At 40.5% G+C, this 15646-nt stretch overlaps 1 protein-coding gene across 1 annotated transcript; it reads left to right on the top strand.

Annotated features, from left to right (window-relative positions):
- Window positions 1-581: 581 nt before the first annotated feature.
- Window positions 582-12589, top strand: rhot2 (ras homolog family member T2). The gene is made up of 19 exons (XM_037691649.1): window positions 582-736; window positions 3968-4026; window positions 5621-5702; window positions 5877-5920; window positions 6085-6138; window positions 6235-6287; window positions 6605-6713; window positions 6862-6963; window positions 7043-7141; window positions 7235-7343; window positions 8026-8146; window positions 8319-8403; window positions 8505-8650; window positions 8742-8842; window positions 9600-9730; window positions 9855-9929; window positions 10007-10129; window positions 12047-12249; window positions 12472-12589. Exons 1-19 carry the CDS (start codon window positions 700-702, stop codon window positions 12587-12589), a joined length of 1851 nt encoding a protein of 616 aa, XP_037547577.1. The 5' UTR covers window positions 582-699.
- The last annotated feature ends 3057 nt before the right edge of the window (window positions 12590-15646 follow it).

The following is a 15646-nucleotide window of genomic DNA, read 5'->3' as shown; positions in this document are numbered from 1 at the left end:
GTTAAATAAAATGCAACACTTTCAGTAATTCTTGCTTTCTTAGTGCCGCTAGTAAAACAGGATTTTTAATCTTAAATAAGGTTGATATTCTTTTTCACAGTTTTATCTTCCAGCTCTCACCAGTCAGCAAGTTTCAGCAGCTGGTCAGAGCCTGAAGTTACTACTTTATTCTTGCACAGATATTTTAAAAATGCACATTACAAGAAAACTGTATTATTTTTTCACAGTGAATTTGTATTAGATCTAAAGAAGATTAATAAATACAATTGCATTCTTGAAAAATGGTTTTACAAAGATAAATGCTCAGATTTTAAAGGTTCTGCTTCAAAATGCATTGCTTGATCATACAACAGATGTTTTGTGGGTTATTTATGCTATACTAGCTGTTATTCCATCTATAAATATTTAAACGTGGCTAATACATTTTGATTGACGCTCTAATGTAAATTAAAAAACAAACCAGTGAGTATATGAATTAAATGGTGAGGCTGCAGTTCACCGTCTGTCCAGCAGGCGTCGTAGTTCTGCGGCCTCTCCGCTCTGATGAACCGGAAGCGTTAGTACCGCTTCACCTTGGGCGCGTATCCGCCGGAAGAGAGGCGCAGGTTCGGTTATAGCCACAACTTTTAACTCAAATGAAACACACATAGTTCATTTGCAGCTCGCCGCGTCTGTTTGCTGTTCGGAAAGCGAAGAAACATGAAACAAGACGTCAGGATACTTTTATTGGGAGAACGTAAGTCTCTCACAAGTTTAGACGATTAGCAAACATTAGCCGCTGCGGCTAACTAACTTCACAGCATGAAAACGAGTTCACCTCGGCTACTTCTGATGTTAAAAGCTGCTTTAGTTAATATTTCTAAAAAATATCTACGTTCTATCAGATAAAGAAGACGTGTTTTGTGGAAGCTGCTATGCAAATATCAATTTCTAGTGGGCTAGCTTAAGAGTATTTCAGCTCCAAAGTAAGTTTAAAGTGATGAGAGGGTTGTTGACCCTTGTTAGTGAGTTACTGCTGAAAACCTTTTCGAGAAGACGCCTTTATTGAAAGCAGTCTGTCATGGAGGAGGTTCAAGAATAACATGAGCACATGTTTGAGTTGAGTTTTAAGCAGGGTAATTAAATGGGAATAGACTTGCAGCAGGTGTACAGGCTTCAGTCAAACATCCCTGTGGGCTGTAGTGTTGATTACAGCAGCTATGGTTACAGCTTCAGAGCTACTGATCTGAAAATCATTTTACTGCAGATTGAAAATTCACCTGCTGTCATCCTGAAGTTCCTCCCACCATAATGATTCATCAGTTTATTTTGTACTTTTAAAGTTAAGAAAAATATATACAGTAATCAGTTGTGTCAAGTGATTCAGTCATTAACCCACATAAACTAATGGTTCAATAATAATAATCCAGAAAGGGAGAGCAAGAAGTATAAACTTATGATCTCCTGTTTGTTAAAACATTTCCAATTCTTTAGCTGCAGTATGTAAGAAATATATACAGACGTATATGCACACATAAATATATCTATGGAAATAAACCTATTTACCCATGGTAATCCCATATATACAGTGGGGAAAATATGTATTTGCAAGTTTTCCTACCTACAAAGAATTTAAAGGTCTAATTTTTTTGTAAGTGCACTTCAACTGTGAGAGAGAAAATGTAAGAAAAAAAAATCAATCGCATTGTATGATTTTTAAATGTTTCATTGGTATTTTACTGCATGAAAGAAGTATTTGATCACCTACCAGCCAGCAAGAATTCTTGCTCTCACAGACCTGTTAGTTTTTCTTTAAGAAGCCCTCCTATTCTGCATTCTTTACCTGTATTAATTGTACCTGTTTAAACGTGTTACCTGTAAAAGACACTCGTCCACATGCTCAATAAATCAAACTCCAACCTCTCCATCATGGCCAAGAAAACCAAAGAGCTGTCTGGACACCAGGACTAAATTGTAGACCTGCACAAGGCTGGGCTGGGCTACAGGACCGTAGGCAAGCAGCTCGGTGAGAAGGCAACAACTGTTGGGGCAGTTACTAGAAAATGGAAGAAACACAAGTCAATCTTCAGTATGGGTAAGGATGATTCTGAGAAAGGTCGGGAATCAGACCAGAACTACATGGGAGGACCTGGTCAATGACCTGAAGAGAGCTGGGACCACAGTCTCAAACAGAACCATTAGTAACACAACATGCCATCATGGTTTAAGATCCTGCAGGCCACACAAAGTTCCCCTGCTCACACCAGTACATGTCCAGGCCCATTTGAAGTTCAATGACCAGATCAAGAAGAGGCATGGGAGAAGGTCATGTGCTCAGATGAGACCAAAACAGAGCTTTTTGGTCTCAAATCCACTCACTGTGTTTGGAGGAGGAAGAAGGATGAGTACACTGTCCCAACTGTGAAGCATGGGGGTGGAATCATCATATTTTGGGGGTGTTTTCTTGCAAAGAGGACAGGACGACTGCACCATATTGAAGAGAGGATGGATGGGGTCGTGAGATTTTGCCCAAAAACCTCCTTCCCTCAGTAAGAACATTGAAGATGGGTCCTAGCTGTGTCTTCCAGCATGACAATGACCTGAAACACACAGCCCGAGCAACTAAGGAGCCGCTCTGTAAGAAGCATTTCAAGGTCCTGGAGTGGCCTAGCCAAATATTAAGCTCTGTTTTTCTATTCTATCAAATATTTATTTCATGCAATAAAATGCACAGTAATGATTTTAAAAATCAAACAATGTGATTTTCTGGAAACCCCCCCCCCCCCCCCCCCCCGATTCTGTCTCTCACAGTTGAAGTGTACCGACGATAAAATTATAGACCTCTCCGTTCTTTGTAGGTGGGAAAACTTTTAAAGTCATCAGTGAATTTAATACTTATTTTCACCACTGTACGTGCTCACATTTACACAAACTGTCTAATAAAAACAAATGTCTCTATCTTATATTGGTTTTTAAACAGGAACGTGCGTGTTCCTTAATTTAACAAAATTCATCTGTGCCTTTTAAACATTTTAAAGTTAAATATTTTCCCAAAATGAAAACCCTCCTATAAGAAAGTATTTAGTTTGTTTCCTGACAGCAGGTCAGGTTTGGCCTCTGTACATTAGTTTGATTAATTGTGGATTTTAAATGAAAAAACATTTGTTTTTCAGAAAGTGAAGATTTAGTCAGAAGTGTGGCTGTCATGAACTAAATAAATGTCTCCCCACTGCTTCATAATGACTGAAATGAGGCGGGCGAAGTGATTTCTGGTTTCAAATGTAACTTGTTCTGTTCAGGACTGAGGCGCTTCTTGATCATTTAAGTTTGTATTTTTTTATGTGCGGTTTCCAGGAGATTTTCTCATCCATTGTCAAGAAACGTACCTGATGTATCCTTTCAATTTCAACACTTTTTTCAATGTTTGAACTTATTGTCAATACTATAATTACTAAATAACATAAGCATTTACCAGTAGTAATAATTTATATCCAGTCATCTTTTAAAACTGTTATTTTCTCGACTGATTTTATGTCAAAGCTGCAAATCATTCCAGCTCGAGCTGTGTTCTAGTATTTCTCAACTCAAACTAGGATCATTGGATAATGATTCAGGACCGTGTACAGTTGTCAGTAAAACATCTTTAACAACGAACAGTCAAGGGTTCTCCAGTTCTCTAGTTAGTCCTCACCCAGCTCGTTCTAACAGGAACGTCTCCCTCCAACCTTTTGCTGTCTTCACCTCTGGGATACTTAACTAGCCAATATGGCAGCCATCTCCACAAATGAGTACAGCACATCTCTGTGGCTGCTGCCAAACTTTACTGTCCTGCTTTTCATACTTCTCTCACATGCACTCGATCCACTGACATTGGTGAGCAGAAACCATGAAGGATGGCTGATGCTCAGCCACTCTTCTGGTTGGAAGCTGTCAACATACGACCCAGATGATGTAATCGTATCCTCTCTGCATGTTTCCCTCCCAACAGCCAAAGTGGGGAAGACCTCCCTCATCATGTCTCTGGTTGGAGAAGAGTTCCCAGAAGAGGTGAGCGTGAACACAGGTGCTCTACGGAGCTCGTCATCTCCTGCCTAATTATCTTTTTAAAAATTCATCAGTGTCAAGTGGCCCTCAAACGTTTAGTCCGTGCTTCATGTTAAAGTCCAACTCAAAACCTGTAACAACGAGACAAAACGTGATGGAATGTAAAAAAATTAAAAATAAAGTGTAATAATCAAGTGTAAAGCATGTGTGGGTTAGTGACATGTATGTAGTACATAAATGAACAGCAGGTCTTAGATGAGGACACCAGGTCCAGGCGTGCGTGATCCACTCATAACCTGATTTACCTGGAAAACCAAGCAAGGACTGACCCACCTTGTGGTGAGGTCATCACAATTACTGAAGGACTCCGTGTCATTGCTTTAAATAGTTTCCCTTTGTATAAACACATACAATTTTTGTTCTGTGCTCGTAGAAACATTTTTGTCCTCCTTCTATTTTAGTAGATTAGTCATGCTGTTTCTCCCCGGGTGTCCTAGATGGCAGCTCTCTGCTCCACACACAGGGCTGTGGTAGCTCGGTGGTCTGTGGTTGCGTCAGGAAGAGCATTCGGCGTAAAAACAATTGTCAAGTCTTCTTGTGAGTTAGTTCGCTGTGGCGACCCCTGAGGACGGGAGCAGCCAAATAAGAAGTGCTCTGTTCTAATTTCTTTTTTCTGCTCAGTCCTGTAGCTGTTTGGGAGGACTTTCCCTGGGTCTCATCGCTGTAGTAATTTGAGGACATTGAACGTGTGTTAAGGAGTTGGAATGGGCTGAAAGCAAATCAAATTTTCTGCTTGTTAGATTAATTTGACTAGTTTTACTCAAAGGAATGTTGAGTTTTACTCTTTTGCAGAATTATTTCAATCATCTTAAGTTGTAATTGCGACATTTTGTAATAACTGATGGGACAAAGTGGATTTTGAGACTCTTTCAAATGAAAAACTGCCCCTTAAGTAGAGGCTGAATTTATATATTTTTTATTAAAACATTTGACCAGGGTGAAAATTTGGACTTTAGTAATGCAAAAATATATATATTTGAATGAAATATTAAACAGGTATACATTAGTCCCTCGTTTATCGCAGGGGATCCATACCCTGAAGCCCTGCGGTAAGTGAAGAACCCTGAAGTAGAAATAGTAGTACAAGTAGTAAGTATTAGTTTATTTTAGTATTTATATTAAGGTGTTTTAAACCCTTCCCACACTTGCAATATTCTAAACAATGTTTCTAAATGCTCTAAAAGAGCACAGAATGTCATGATTTCCCCCTCTCCACCTCTGCTGCTCTCAGCCACCTTAAAGTGCTCTTGGCCACGCCCACTTCGATCTGCACGGAGATCAGCTGATCAGCTGCAGCAGGAAGTTTGTCCTGCAGTATGGGCTGCACAAAGGTGCAGGAGGTGCTAAATCATTTAAAATAATTTATTTTAAATAAAAATTCCATGCCGATTGTGCGGCTCATCCATCAATCAGCCAGTTGTGTGTCATGTCCGATCTTATTTAGAAAAACTGCGATAGAGCGAGTCCGCGATAAACGAATCACGAAGTAGCGAGGGACTACTGTAAATTTATTAAAAGTGGATTTTATTTTTTCCAGGTTCCTCCCAGAGCTGAGGAAATCACAATCCCTGCAGACGTGACTCCTGAGAAGGTTCCCACTCACATCGTGGACTACTCAGGTAACGTGGCCTGAAGGCAAACGTGCAGCGCCCTCATTACAGGTGGAACTGGCTGCTGTAGGACTCAGGATGTTGAACAAGTGTGCATGCATGTTTATATTAGAGCTGCAAACGTTGCATGAGGGTCTGAATGCCATGACTAAGATATTTATATTTTGTCCTTCACCTCAGCAGAAAAGGAACAGAGTAATGAAGTCCTGAGAGGTGAAATCGTGAAGGTAAAAATACCGTCCCGCACAAAGTCAAAGGTCATAAAGTCAAATGTAAAATTTCTTCCATATAACAGGAACACAGGTGGTAAAATAAAAAGTCGACAAAAGTCTGTTCTGTCTTTATTTCTCATATAAATATTTAGTTTGTGTCCTTTGTCTCGTGCGCACAGGCTAATGTGGTGTGTGTTGTGTATGATGTGACCAACGAGGATACAATAGATAAGGTAAAAAGCTTTTAATTAGTTTATACCATTTAATATGTACAAGAGTTATTGCATTTGTTTGGATTAGAAATGACACTCCTCACATTTGTTTATCAGATTAAAACCAAATGGATTCCTTTAGTGAACGGCGATGCAGAAAAAGGAAACAAGTATGTATTTGTTAAATGAACCATGTAAGGTTGGACTTTTTTAATCTAACAATCTAAATATCCTGATGCATGCTCAATAATCCCGGTAGAAAAATCTAAAAAAAAAGTGAAGTCAGGTCCTCTGGACGTTCAAAAAAACAATATAATAATCTAAATCTTAGTAACAGTGCATTAAATCACCCTAAAGCAGCTAAACGTTTATAGAGGCGTGCGAGTCTGTTAGAATAAACTGTTCAGTCGTATCTTGTGCAGAATCATTTAGAAAAATAAAATAATCCTTGCATAGTTTTCTGTTCTGAGAGTTTTTGTTGTGTCAGGGTTCCTATCATCCTTGTGGGGAATAAATCTGACCTGCGCAGTGGGAGTTCAATGGAGACCATTCTTCCCATCATGAACCAGTTCTCTGAGATTGAGACGTGTGTTGAGGTGAAGCACAGCTCCGTCACACACCTCCACTTTACACACCTGCTCACACCAAGATACCGATGGTTCATTAAGTATTTACACACTTTCTCACCTTTAGAATGGTTTAAATGGTTTCCATATATTTTTTTTTTCATATTTTTTTTTTTAGTGTTCTGCGAAGAACCTAAAAAACATTTCAGAGCTCTTCTACTACGCCCAGAAGGCAGTCCTCCACCCAACGGCTCCTCTTTATGACCCTGAGGACAAACAGGTCAGCTTTACCCTCTCCAGACTTGCCTGTCCTTTTTGAAATGTTTGCATAAAATATTTAACACTATCTCTTTCTGCAGCTAAAACCACCGTGTGTCCGAGCTCTCAGCAGAATATTTTACATTTCCGATCAGGATAATGACCGTATCCTAAGTGATGCTGAACTCAACAGCTTTCAGGTACCAAATAAAATCACTTTGCATCTTTTCTCAGCTTTTATTTTTACAATCATGTTTTTGCCTGTTATAAAAACAATCCATCTTTTCCTGTAGAAATCCTGTTTTGGGAATCCTCTGGCACCGCAGGCTTTAGAAGATGTGAAGACTGTGGTGTGGAAGAACACCAGCGACGGAGTGCAAGACAACGGCCTGACCCTGAACGGTACGGAACGGTCATGAGCTCCAGAAATCACATTTTCTGCAAAAATGCAGCGTATTTGTTGAATGTCTGCTTAAGTTTAGAGGAATAAGTTGATATCTGGTTTGTTAAAATTAAAAAAACAGGAGCTAAAATCAGCAAAACCACAACTGAATGCTAAAATGTAGTTAAGGTTAGAACTAGCAAAACTTCTGTTGAAAGTTAAAATCAACAAAAGTGTTGCTGTAGTCTGAAATTAACACAGTAGCTAAAAACTAAAATCAGCTCATTTTGTAGCTAAAAGTTCAAATAATCAAAATAGTAGCTAAAAGCTAAAATTATCATAAGAAGACAAAAATAAAGCAAGCGGGATGCAGCTGATTTTAGAGAACAATGTTTTTTTAAGGAATAAAATATCTGCATGTATCTATAAGGAAATATTTGTAAATAAAATTAAATAACTCAAAGTGTAAGAAGTTATTAATGTTGACCGTCATAGCGTCCTATTCCTGATCGAGCCAAACGTTTTGACGTTTGAATGGTTAAAGTACAAATAATGTGGATGTATTTTGCAGAAAATCTAGAAAAGAAACAAGAACTTCAGGGTGAATGCTGAGTCGGCATTGTTTTTATTAACATTTTTATTTTTTTAATTGTTAAAAGGCCACATTCATGAAATGGTCATGTATCCTATCCTTTTTTTCAGGGTTTTTGTTTCTTAATACATTGTTTATCCAAAGAGGCCGACATGAAACCACGTGGACGATCCTGAGGAAGTTTGGTTACGATGACGACCTTGAGCTGACTGATGATTACCTTTATCCCGAGTAAGAGCTGTGACTCTATTTCATCTGAAAAACTTCTGATAACTAGTATTTCAGGTAGTACTCCTGAAATATTTATCTGAAATATTTATTTGACTAGTTATAGTTCAGTCACTTTAATCAGAAATGTCCTTATTTTCTATCATTTCCTTCTGGGTTTTCTTTCTGTTACCAGACTGCGAGTCCCTGTAGGCTGCACCACAGAAGTAAACCACCTGGGTCGTCAGTTCCTACAGCGATTGTTCGACAAATACGATGAAGTGAGTTGCACTTTTGTTGCAGCTCACTTCATCGTATATGACATGGCAACGTGTATTAAAAATGTAAACATGTTAACATGAAATTGGTCTATTTCTCCTAGGATAAGGACTGTGCCCTGTCACCGGCTGAGCTTAGGAACCTGTTTTGCGTGTGTCCGTACATGCCTTGGAGTGCAGACGTCTGTATGACCGTACCGACCACAGAGGAGGGCTACATTTCTAATCACGGCTTCCACTGTCAGTGGATGTAAGTGTTACCAGCTTGCTCCATTTGTAAACACCGACGAAGAGTTTCGTCTGCACTGTCCACAACTCACGTGCACGCTCTTCACGTGCAGGCTTTCTGCCTACCTTGACATCCACCGTTGCCTGGAGCACCTTGGATACTTAGGCTACCCTGTCCTCACTGAGCAAGGGTCACAGACCGCTGCTATAACAGGTGTGTGTTGGATTGTCTTTGTTTTGATGCACAGCTTTAATGAAATGGGACAAATGTCTCTCTGTTTTTTAGTCTCCGTTACATGACAGCAGGGTTTCATGGCTCTAACTGCCTGATGGACGTCCAAACAAGTCCGTTTGTTTGAACGTGTGTTTGAGTCAGTTCAGTCTGAGTTGAGAGCATGTAAACTGCAGGACTCATCTGGAGCTGGATAACTTGAGAGATAAAAAGCACATCACCATTTACTGTATATGTAAACCGGTCACCCCAGTCATTTGAGGAAACGATGCTTTGTGGTTTTTATACTGCTTGAAATTGTAGTTTCTCAAATGGTTTGGGTGGCCCTTGGGGTGGCTGAAGATTAATCTGTGGCCACCACTGGCCACCCCCTGGCTCATCAATTCCACCTGGTCTTGCTGTTTTGTTTAATTTTCTACATTTTCTTCTGATGTTAAAGTCAGACGTAACTTGCACACCCTGCACTTGCACACACGTTACAATCAGATTATGCATTTGTTATAAAATTAGCAATGTCTCCTCGTCAAGCCTCGTCTGTTCTCTAACGAATAATCTAATTTGAAAATTCTAATAATCTAATCTTTCTGTTATCAAGTATAAAAAATGTCTCTGATAATCAGAATAACTAAAATGGCATTTTACATTAAGAGGTAAAATAATTGCATGTTTGTTTTTTTTCTTCTATTTCACATATGCTTGATTTGTGTGTTTAATTCTTTATATACATATATATGTGCAGTGACGCGAGCGAAAGAAGTCGATTTGGAAAAGCGTCAAACTCAGCGGACAGTGTTTCTCTGCAAGGTGATCGGACCTCGAGGGACAGGAAAAACAGCCTTTCTTCAGTCCTTTGTGGGCCGCAGTGTTCTGGTACGAAGCCTTTAACTTATCCAGGGCTGAAAGTGTCATTGAGCCTCTGATGAGTTTGTCTCGTGTTTGTTATCCAGCCTGAAAGTACTGAAACGTGTTTTTTTATTGTCTTTTATAAATCAAGTTAAATCCCAGCAGTGCCTTCTCACCATACGTCATAAATGCCGTTCTCGTCAGCAGCCAGGAGAAATTCCTCATCGTAAGTATCGTGCACATGGACTGAACTTCTGACCCTGGGTAAAGCCTGAGCTCTACCCTCGTCTCCTCCCTGCCCAGCTCCACGAGGTCGATGTGGAGACGGAGTTCCTGAAGGCATCAGACGCCTCCTGTGATGTCGCCTGTCTCATGTATGACGCCAGTGACCCTCATTCTTTCAACTATTGTGCCAGTATTTACAAGGTCAGTCCCTAAACTCTTTTTTATATTGCTTACTTTTTATGTTCACACAGACTACTTTTATAATTCAGTAGCACTAACTTTGTCACCTTCAGTAGTTTCTAGGATTCATTTGTGTTCATTTAAAAATGGTGCAAGCCTAGAATTAGTGACTACATATGTGATCATTTCAGAGGAGCAAAGGGAGATCTTGTCCCAATCAAAATGACATTTTTATCTTTAAATGTGACTGCAGTTGTTGAATAAAAGAAGACGGACTTGACTCCATCTCTTGCAACAACCCAGAATATTTTTTCGTACAAAGAAACAGCTCAGAGTGCCTAACAGTCATTTTTATAGATATTTCACAGGAATTGTTAAGCAATAAAATAACCTTTTTAAGTACAATTTATCTTTAAATGTGATATTTGTTCTGGTTTGACTGTTTGATAAAGAAAAGCATGTGCTCTTGGATTTATTCCTAATACAGTTAAACATAAAGCACTGTGTGAGCGTTTTTCATTTCACAGTAATTTGCTGTAATAAACGTGTTTTTATGGTTTTTGTAAGATTTAACGAAGAAGCTCCCGCTGGGAGACGTCACTTCTCTACAGTGTCCTGATATTTAATTTATCTAATAATAATTAAACAGGAGCTTCAGAGCATCTGCTGATTCGTCTGTTCTTCCTTGTCAGAATAAACATTTTGTTCTATCTACAGACAGTATTTCAGGCTCCCGATGAACTCGGATCGTTTTTTGTTTCTGTTGTAACGTATTTTGCGCCTACACTGCACATCCACAGTACGGGTATGACCGCGACACACTTGTGGAGTTTCCTGTGTCGCTGCCGTGCCATCGTGGTTCAGGCCTTCCAGCCTCGGGCTCAGGCCTGTGATGGCGGCTGTCTCCATGATCCTCCATCTGCCTGCACGGATTGAACTCTACGGACCCGTTTGGTTCCGCGAGGAAACCTTGGTTGTTCTCCGTCTGCCGGACCCGGTTCTGGAGGGCAATCTGGGAGGGCAGCTGTTGCGGTCCTTATTATCATCATGCTGCTGATGGGACCTGATAACTAGAATTACTAACACTTCTAACAAGATCCTCCATCTGCCTGCATGGACCAAACTCTGTGGACCCGCCTGGTTCCGCAGGGGAACCTCGGATGTTCTCTGTCTGCTGGACCTGGTTCTGGAGGGCTTTCTGGGAGGCAGCTGCTGCGGTCCTTGTTATCATCATGCTGCTGAAGGGACCTGCTAACAAGACCTGCTAACGCTGCTACAAGACCACACCGCTAACAGGACCATGCTGCTGTAGATTTATTTCTTTTTCATTTGTTTTCCTTGTTTCTGTATTTTTGTTGCATGTTTTGAATACACTCCAGTTTTTGTTAGTTTTTGGGACTCCGCTCACATTAAGCGTGTAAATTATAGCTGAACAGACTGAGAATTGTGCTGCTGCTGTCCGGTGTGCTGTTTTGCACTATTAGTGTTTAGCTTATCTTAGATCTTTTAGCGTACCGTTGGGTGTTCATTTAGCGTTAGTTGATTTCTTAGATCCTTATTTACCGTTTCTTTTTACACTTTATGTTTTTGTTATTGGGTGTAACTGTGAACACAATTTCGTTCCACCTCGTGTTCCACATTCGATGCGAATGACGATAAAGAACCTTGAATCCTTGAACATTTGAGACGCCTCAGTATTTTTTCCCTCAGATCCAGATTTCAACAAATATTCTCCGTCTTTATTTGGAACATTGTAAATGTGGCAACAAGAATTCTTACGTTTCTGGGATCTACAGTTTTAACTGTTCATAGTTGTCATTTTAGTTTTGGAGTGCGGTTTAATTAAGTTTTATAAGAGCTTTCCATATTTGTCAATCTTGCAGCATAGAAATGAAACAAACTGTAAAACGGTTTTATTTATTTATTTGTTTAATTTAGCAACATTACATGGACAACAATATCCCCTGCGTGCTGGTTGCCTCTAAAGTGGACCTTCCTGAAGCCACGCAGTTCCACGGGATGACTCCAGCAGAGTTCTGCTATAAACACCGACTGCCTCCTCCGCTGCCTTTCTCCAGCCTGTTACTGGACTCCACCTGCAAGAACATCTACACCAAGCTCGCCTGGGCTGCCATGTACCCGTACGTTCACGTGTTACCATTTTATAGGAACTTTAAACAATTTGTTGCTAGATGACCATTTTGATGGAGATAAAGACAAGCAGCTTGGTTAGAAGATACTTAAGAGTTTTTTTTTATTGCTTTTTTGTTGACATGATGGAAGTTTTACATTTATTTAGTAATGGTTGTAAATGGGGACTCGTTGTGGCTGATTACTTTTCTTGTGATTCCTCTTAACTCCAGACACCTGAACGGTTCAGACATGAGCAGCTCGTCCTTCTGGCTCCGAGTGGCTTTGGGTTCGGCTGTGGTTGCGGTGATGGGCTTTGCCGTCTACAGGGCTGCCGTCAGACTCAAATAAGCGTCCACTAGCCCACAGACACTCCGTTCACTATGACCAAGCCTTCAGACCATGCCCGCTGCATTTTGAACTGAACAAAATCCGTATGATTTAAATTTTTTTATACTTCGAAGGCTCCCAGGAATGTTTCTGTCGCTCTTTGTTCGACTTCTTCGTTCTGATGATGAGTTCAAAGACACCTGGATGCTGTGATCGTATTATTCCTCAGGCTGCTGCGACCAGCTTTTTGTTTCATTTGAATTTTTCACCTCACACTGTTTAACCAAACCAAGTGGAGGCTAGCTTCTCTGCGCTTGATGTTTGCAAAGATCTACAGCTGTTAACGTCCACAACACTTCTGTTTCAATGAGAGGGACTGTGGGAAGATGACGTTCCCTCCGAGATCTGACTGTTAATGATGCTTTTGTGCATTCACACAATTTAATCAAGTTAAAAAAAGACACATTTACTTGACTTATAATGAGAGTATTTGAAGCCTTCCTGTCAAAGATCTGCTTCTACATGAGCAATGTTTTTACTGACCAGTACGTCCTAGCTAGGAGATAATTGTGATTGCCAAACAAACTGGAGTAGTTGTAGCATATTGTTGTTCCTTAGGCACACCATTCAGCCTGAAGTGGGCATTTATTTAGAATCTTATTGTTAAATGGATTTTAGCAATAATTCTTCAGTGAAAATGCTGAAAACGACTGCTAGTGACTTTTTGGAGTTTCTGAATTTCTTTGCAGGATGGCAGAGTAGGCAGAGCTGCAGTTTGGATGTAAACTGCCTCCCGCCCTCATAGATCTTTTGCGTGAGGATGCTCCAGAGGTTCTCAATAGGGTTGAGGTCAGAGGAGGATGGGGTCCTCACCATGAGATTCTCTCCTTTTTATGCCCATAGCAACCAACGATGCAGAGGTTTTCCTTGCAGCATGACATGGTGCATTGTCATGAACATGATTCTGTCACGGAAAGCACGGCTCTTTTTGTACCATGGAAGAAAGTGGTCAGTCAGAAACTGTGCACACTTTTTAGAGGTTATTTTCACACCTTCAGGGACTCTAAAGGGGCTGAACAGCTCCGTCCCCGTAGTTCCGGCCCAAAACATGACTCTGCCACCTCCTTGCTGACGTTGCAGCCTTTTTGGGACATGCTGGTCATCCACTACTCCATCTATCAGGACCATCCAGGGTTGCATGGCACTCATCTGTGATCCTGTGGAAATGAGTCCATATATTTCTGGGCCCGCTGCCTCAGTTTCTGCTTGTGAGCATTGGTTAGTGGTGGTGAATAGAAGGTTTATTCATGACTGCAAACCTTTGGAGGATCCTACTCCTTGATGTTCGTGGGACTCTAGAGGCAGCAGCTTCAAATATCTGTTTGCTGCTTTGTAATGGCATTTTAGCAGCTGCTCTCTTAATCCGATACCTTCCTCGTTGTGCCTTTATCTGTACGAACCTGTGCGCTCTGAATCGGCCACAAATCTCTTAATACGATGATCATGCTTTTCGGCAGCGGAGAAATCCTCCCATGTTGCTTGAAAATTATGGTACTGTGCAGTGGTGCATGAACGTTTGTGACCCCTTTAGAATTTTACATATTTCTGCATTTAAAACATCAGATTTTCACACAAGTCCTAAAAATAGATAAAAAGAACCCAGTTAAACAAATGAGACAAAAATATTATACCTGCTCATTTATTTATTGAGGAAAAGTATCCATTATTCCATATGTGAGCTGTAAAAGTATGTGAACCTTTGCTTTCAGTGTCTAGTGTGACACCCCACCCCCCCACCCCCCACCCCCACACACACACACTGCAAACATTCTATTAAACAAGTACTACAACAAGTAATTATTGATCAGTCCTGCTCACCGGCTTGGAGGAGTTTTAGCCCATTCCTTCAGAACAGCTTCAACTCTGGATGTTGGTGGTTTCCTCACATTAACTGCTGCTTCAGGTCCTTCCAACATCTGGATTAGATTAATGTCGGGACTTTGACTTGGCCGTTCCAAAGCATGAACTTTATTCTTCCTGAACCATTCTTCGGTAGAACCACTTGTGTGCTGAGGGTCTCTTGTGTCGCTGCATGATCCACCTTCTCTTGAGATTCAGTTCATGGACAGATGCGCTGACATTTTCCTTTAGAATTCTCTGATATAATTCAGAGTTCATTGTTCCATCAATGATGGCAAGCCGTCCTGGCCCAGATGCAGCAGAACAAGCCGGAACCATGATACTACCACCACCATGTTTCACAGATGGGATACAGTTTTCATGTGGTGTTTTTCTTTCTCCAAACATAAACTTTTCAGTTAAACCAAAAAGTTTTATTTTTGTCTCGTCCGTCCACAAAACATTCTTCCAACAGTCTTCTGACTTGTCCACGTGATCTTTATCAAACTGCAGACGAGCAGCAATGATCTTTTTGGAGAGACGTGACTTTTCCCTTCAACCCTGCCATGACACCATTGTTGTTCAAAGTTCTCCTGATGGTGGACTCATGAACATTAATGTGAGAGAGACCTTCAGTTGCTGAGAAGTTAACCTGGGGTTCTTTGTGACCTCGCCGACTATTCCACACCTTTTTCTTGGAGTGATCTTTGTTGGTCCACCACTCCTGGGGAGGGTAACAATGGTCTTGAATTTCCTCCATTTCTACACAACCTGTCTGACTGTGGATCGGTGGAGTCCAAACTCTTTACAGATGTTTTGTAACCTTTTCCAGCCTGATGAGCATCAACAACTCTTTCAGAGCTCCTCAGAAATCTTGTTCCTGCCATGATCCACTTCCACAAACATGTTGTGAAGAGCAGACATTGATGGATCCTGTTCTTTAAATCAAAGTGTGTCCACTCACACCTGATCGTGATCCCATTAATTGAAAACACCTGATTCTAATTTCACCTTCAAATTAACTGATAATATTAGAGGTTCACATACTTTTACCACTCACAAATATGTAATACTGGATCATTTTCCTCAATAAGTAAATGACCTATGAAAATCTGATGTTTTAGGTCATATTTATGCAGAAATATAGAAAACTCTAAAGAGTTTACAAACTTTTCAAGC

This window comes from Nematolebias whitei, chromosome 17, assembly GCF_014905685.2.
Source record: "Nematolebias whitei isolate Nwh7 chromosome 17, NemWhi1, whole genome shotgun sequence".
Lineage (NCBI taxonomy): Eukaryota > Metazoa > Chordata > Actinopteri > Cyprinodontiformes > Rivulidae > Nematolebias > Nematolebias whitei.
This window is presented reverse-complemented; position numbering and strand designations above follow the sequence as displayed.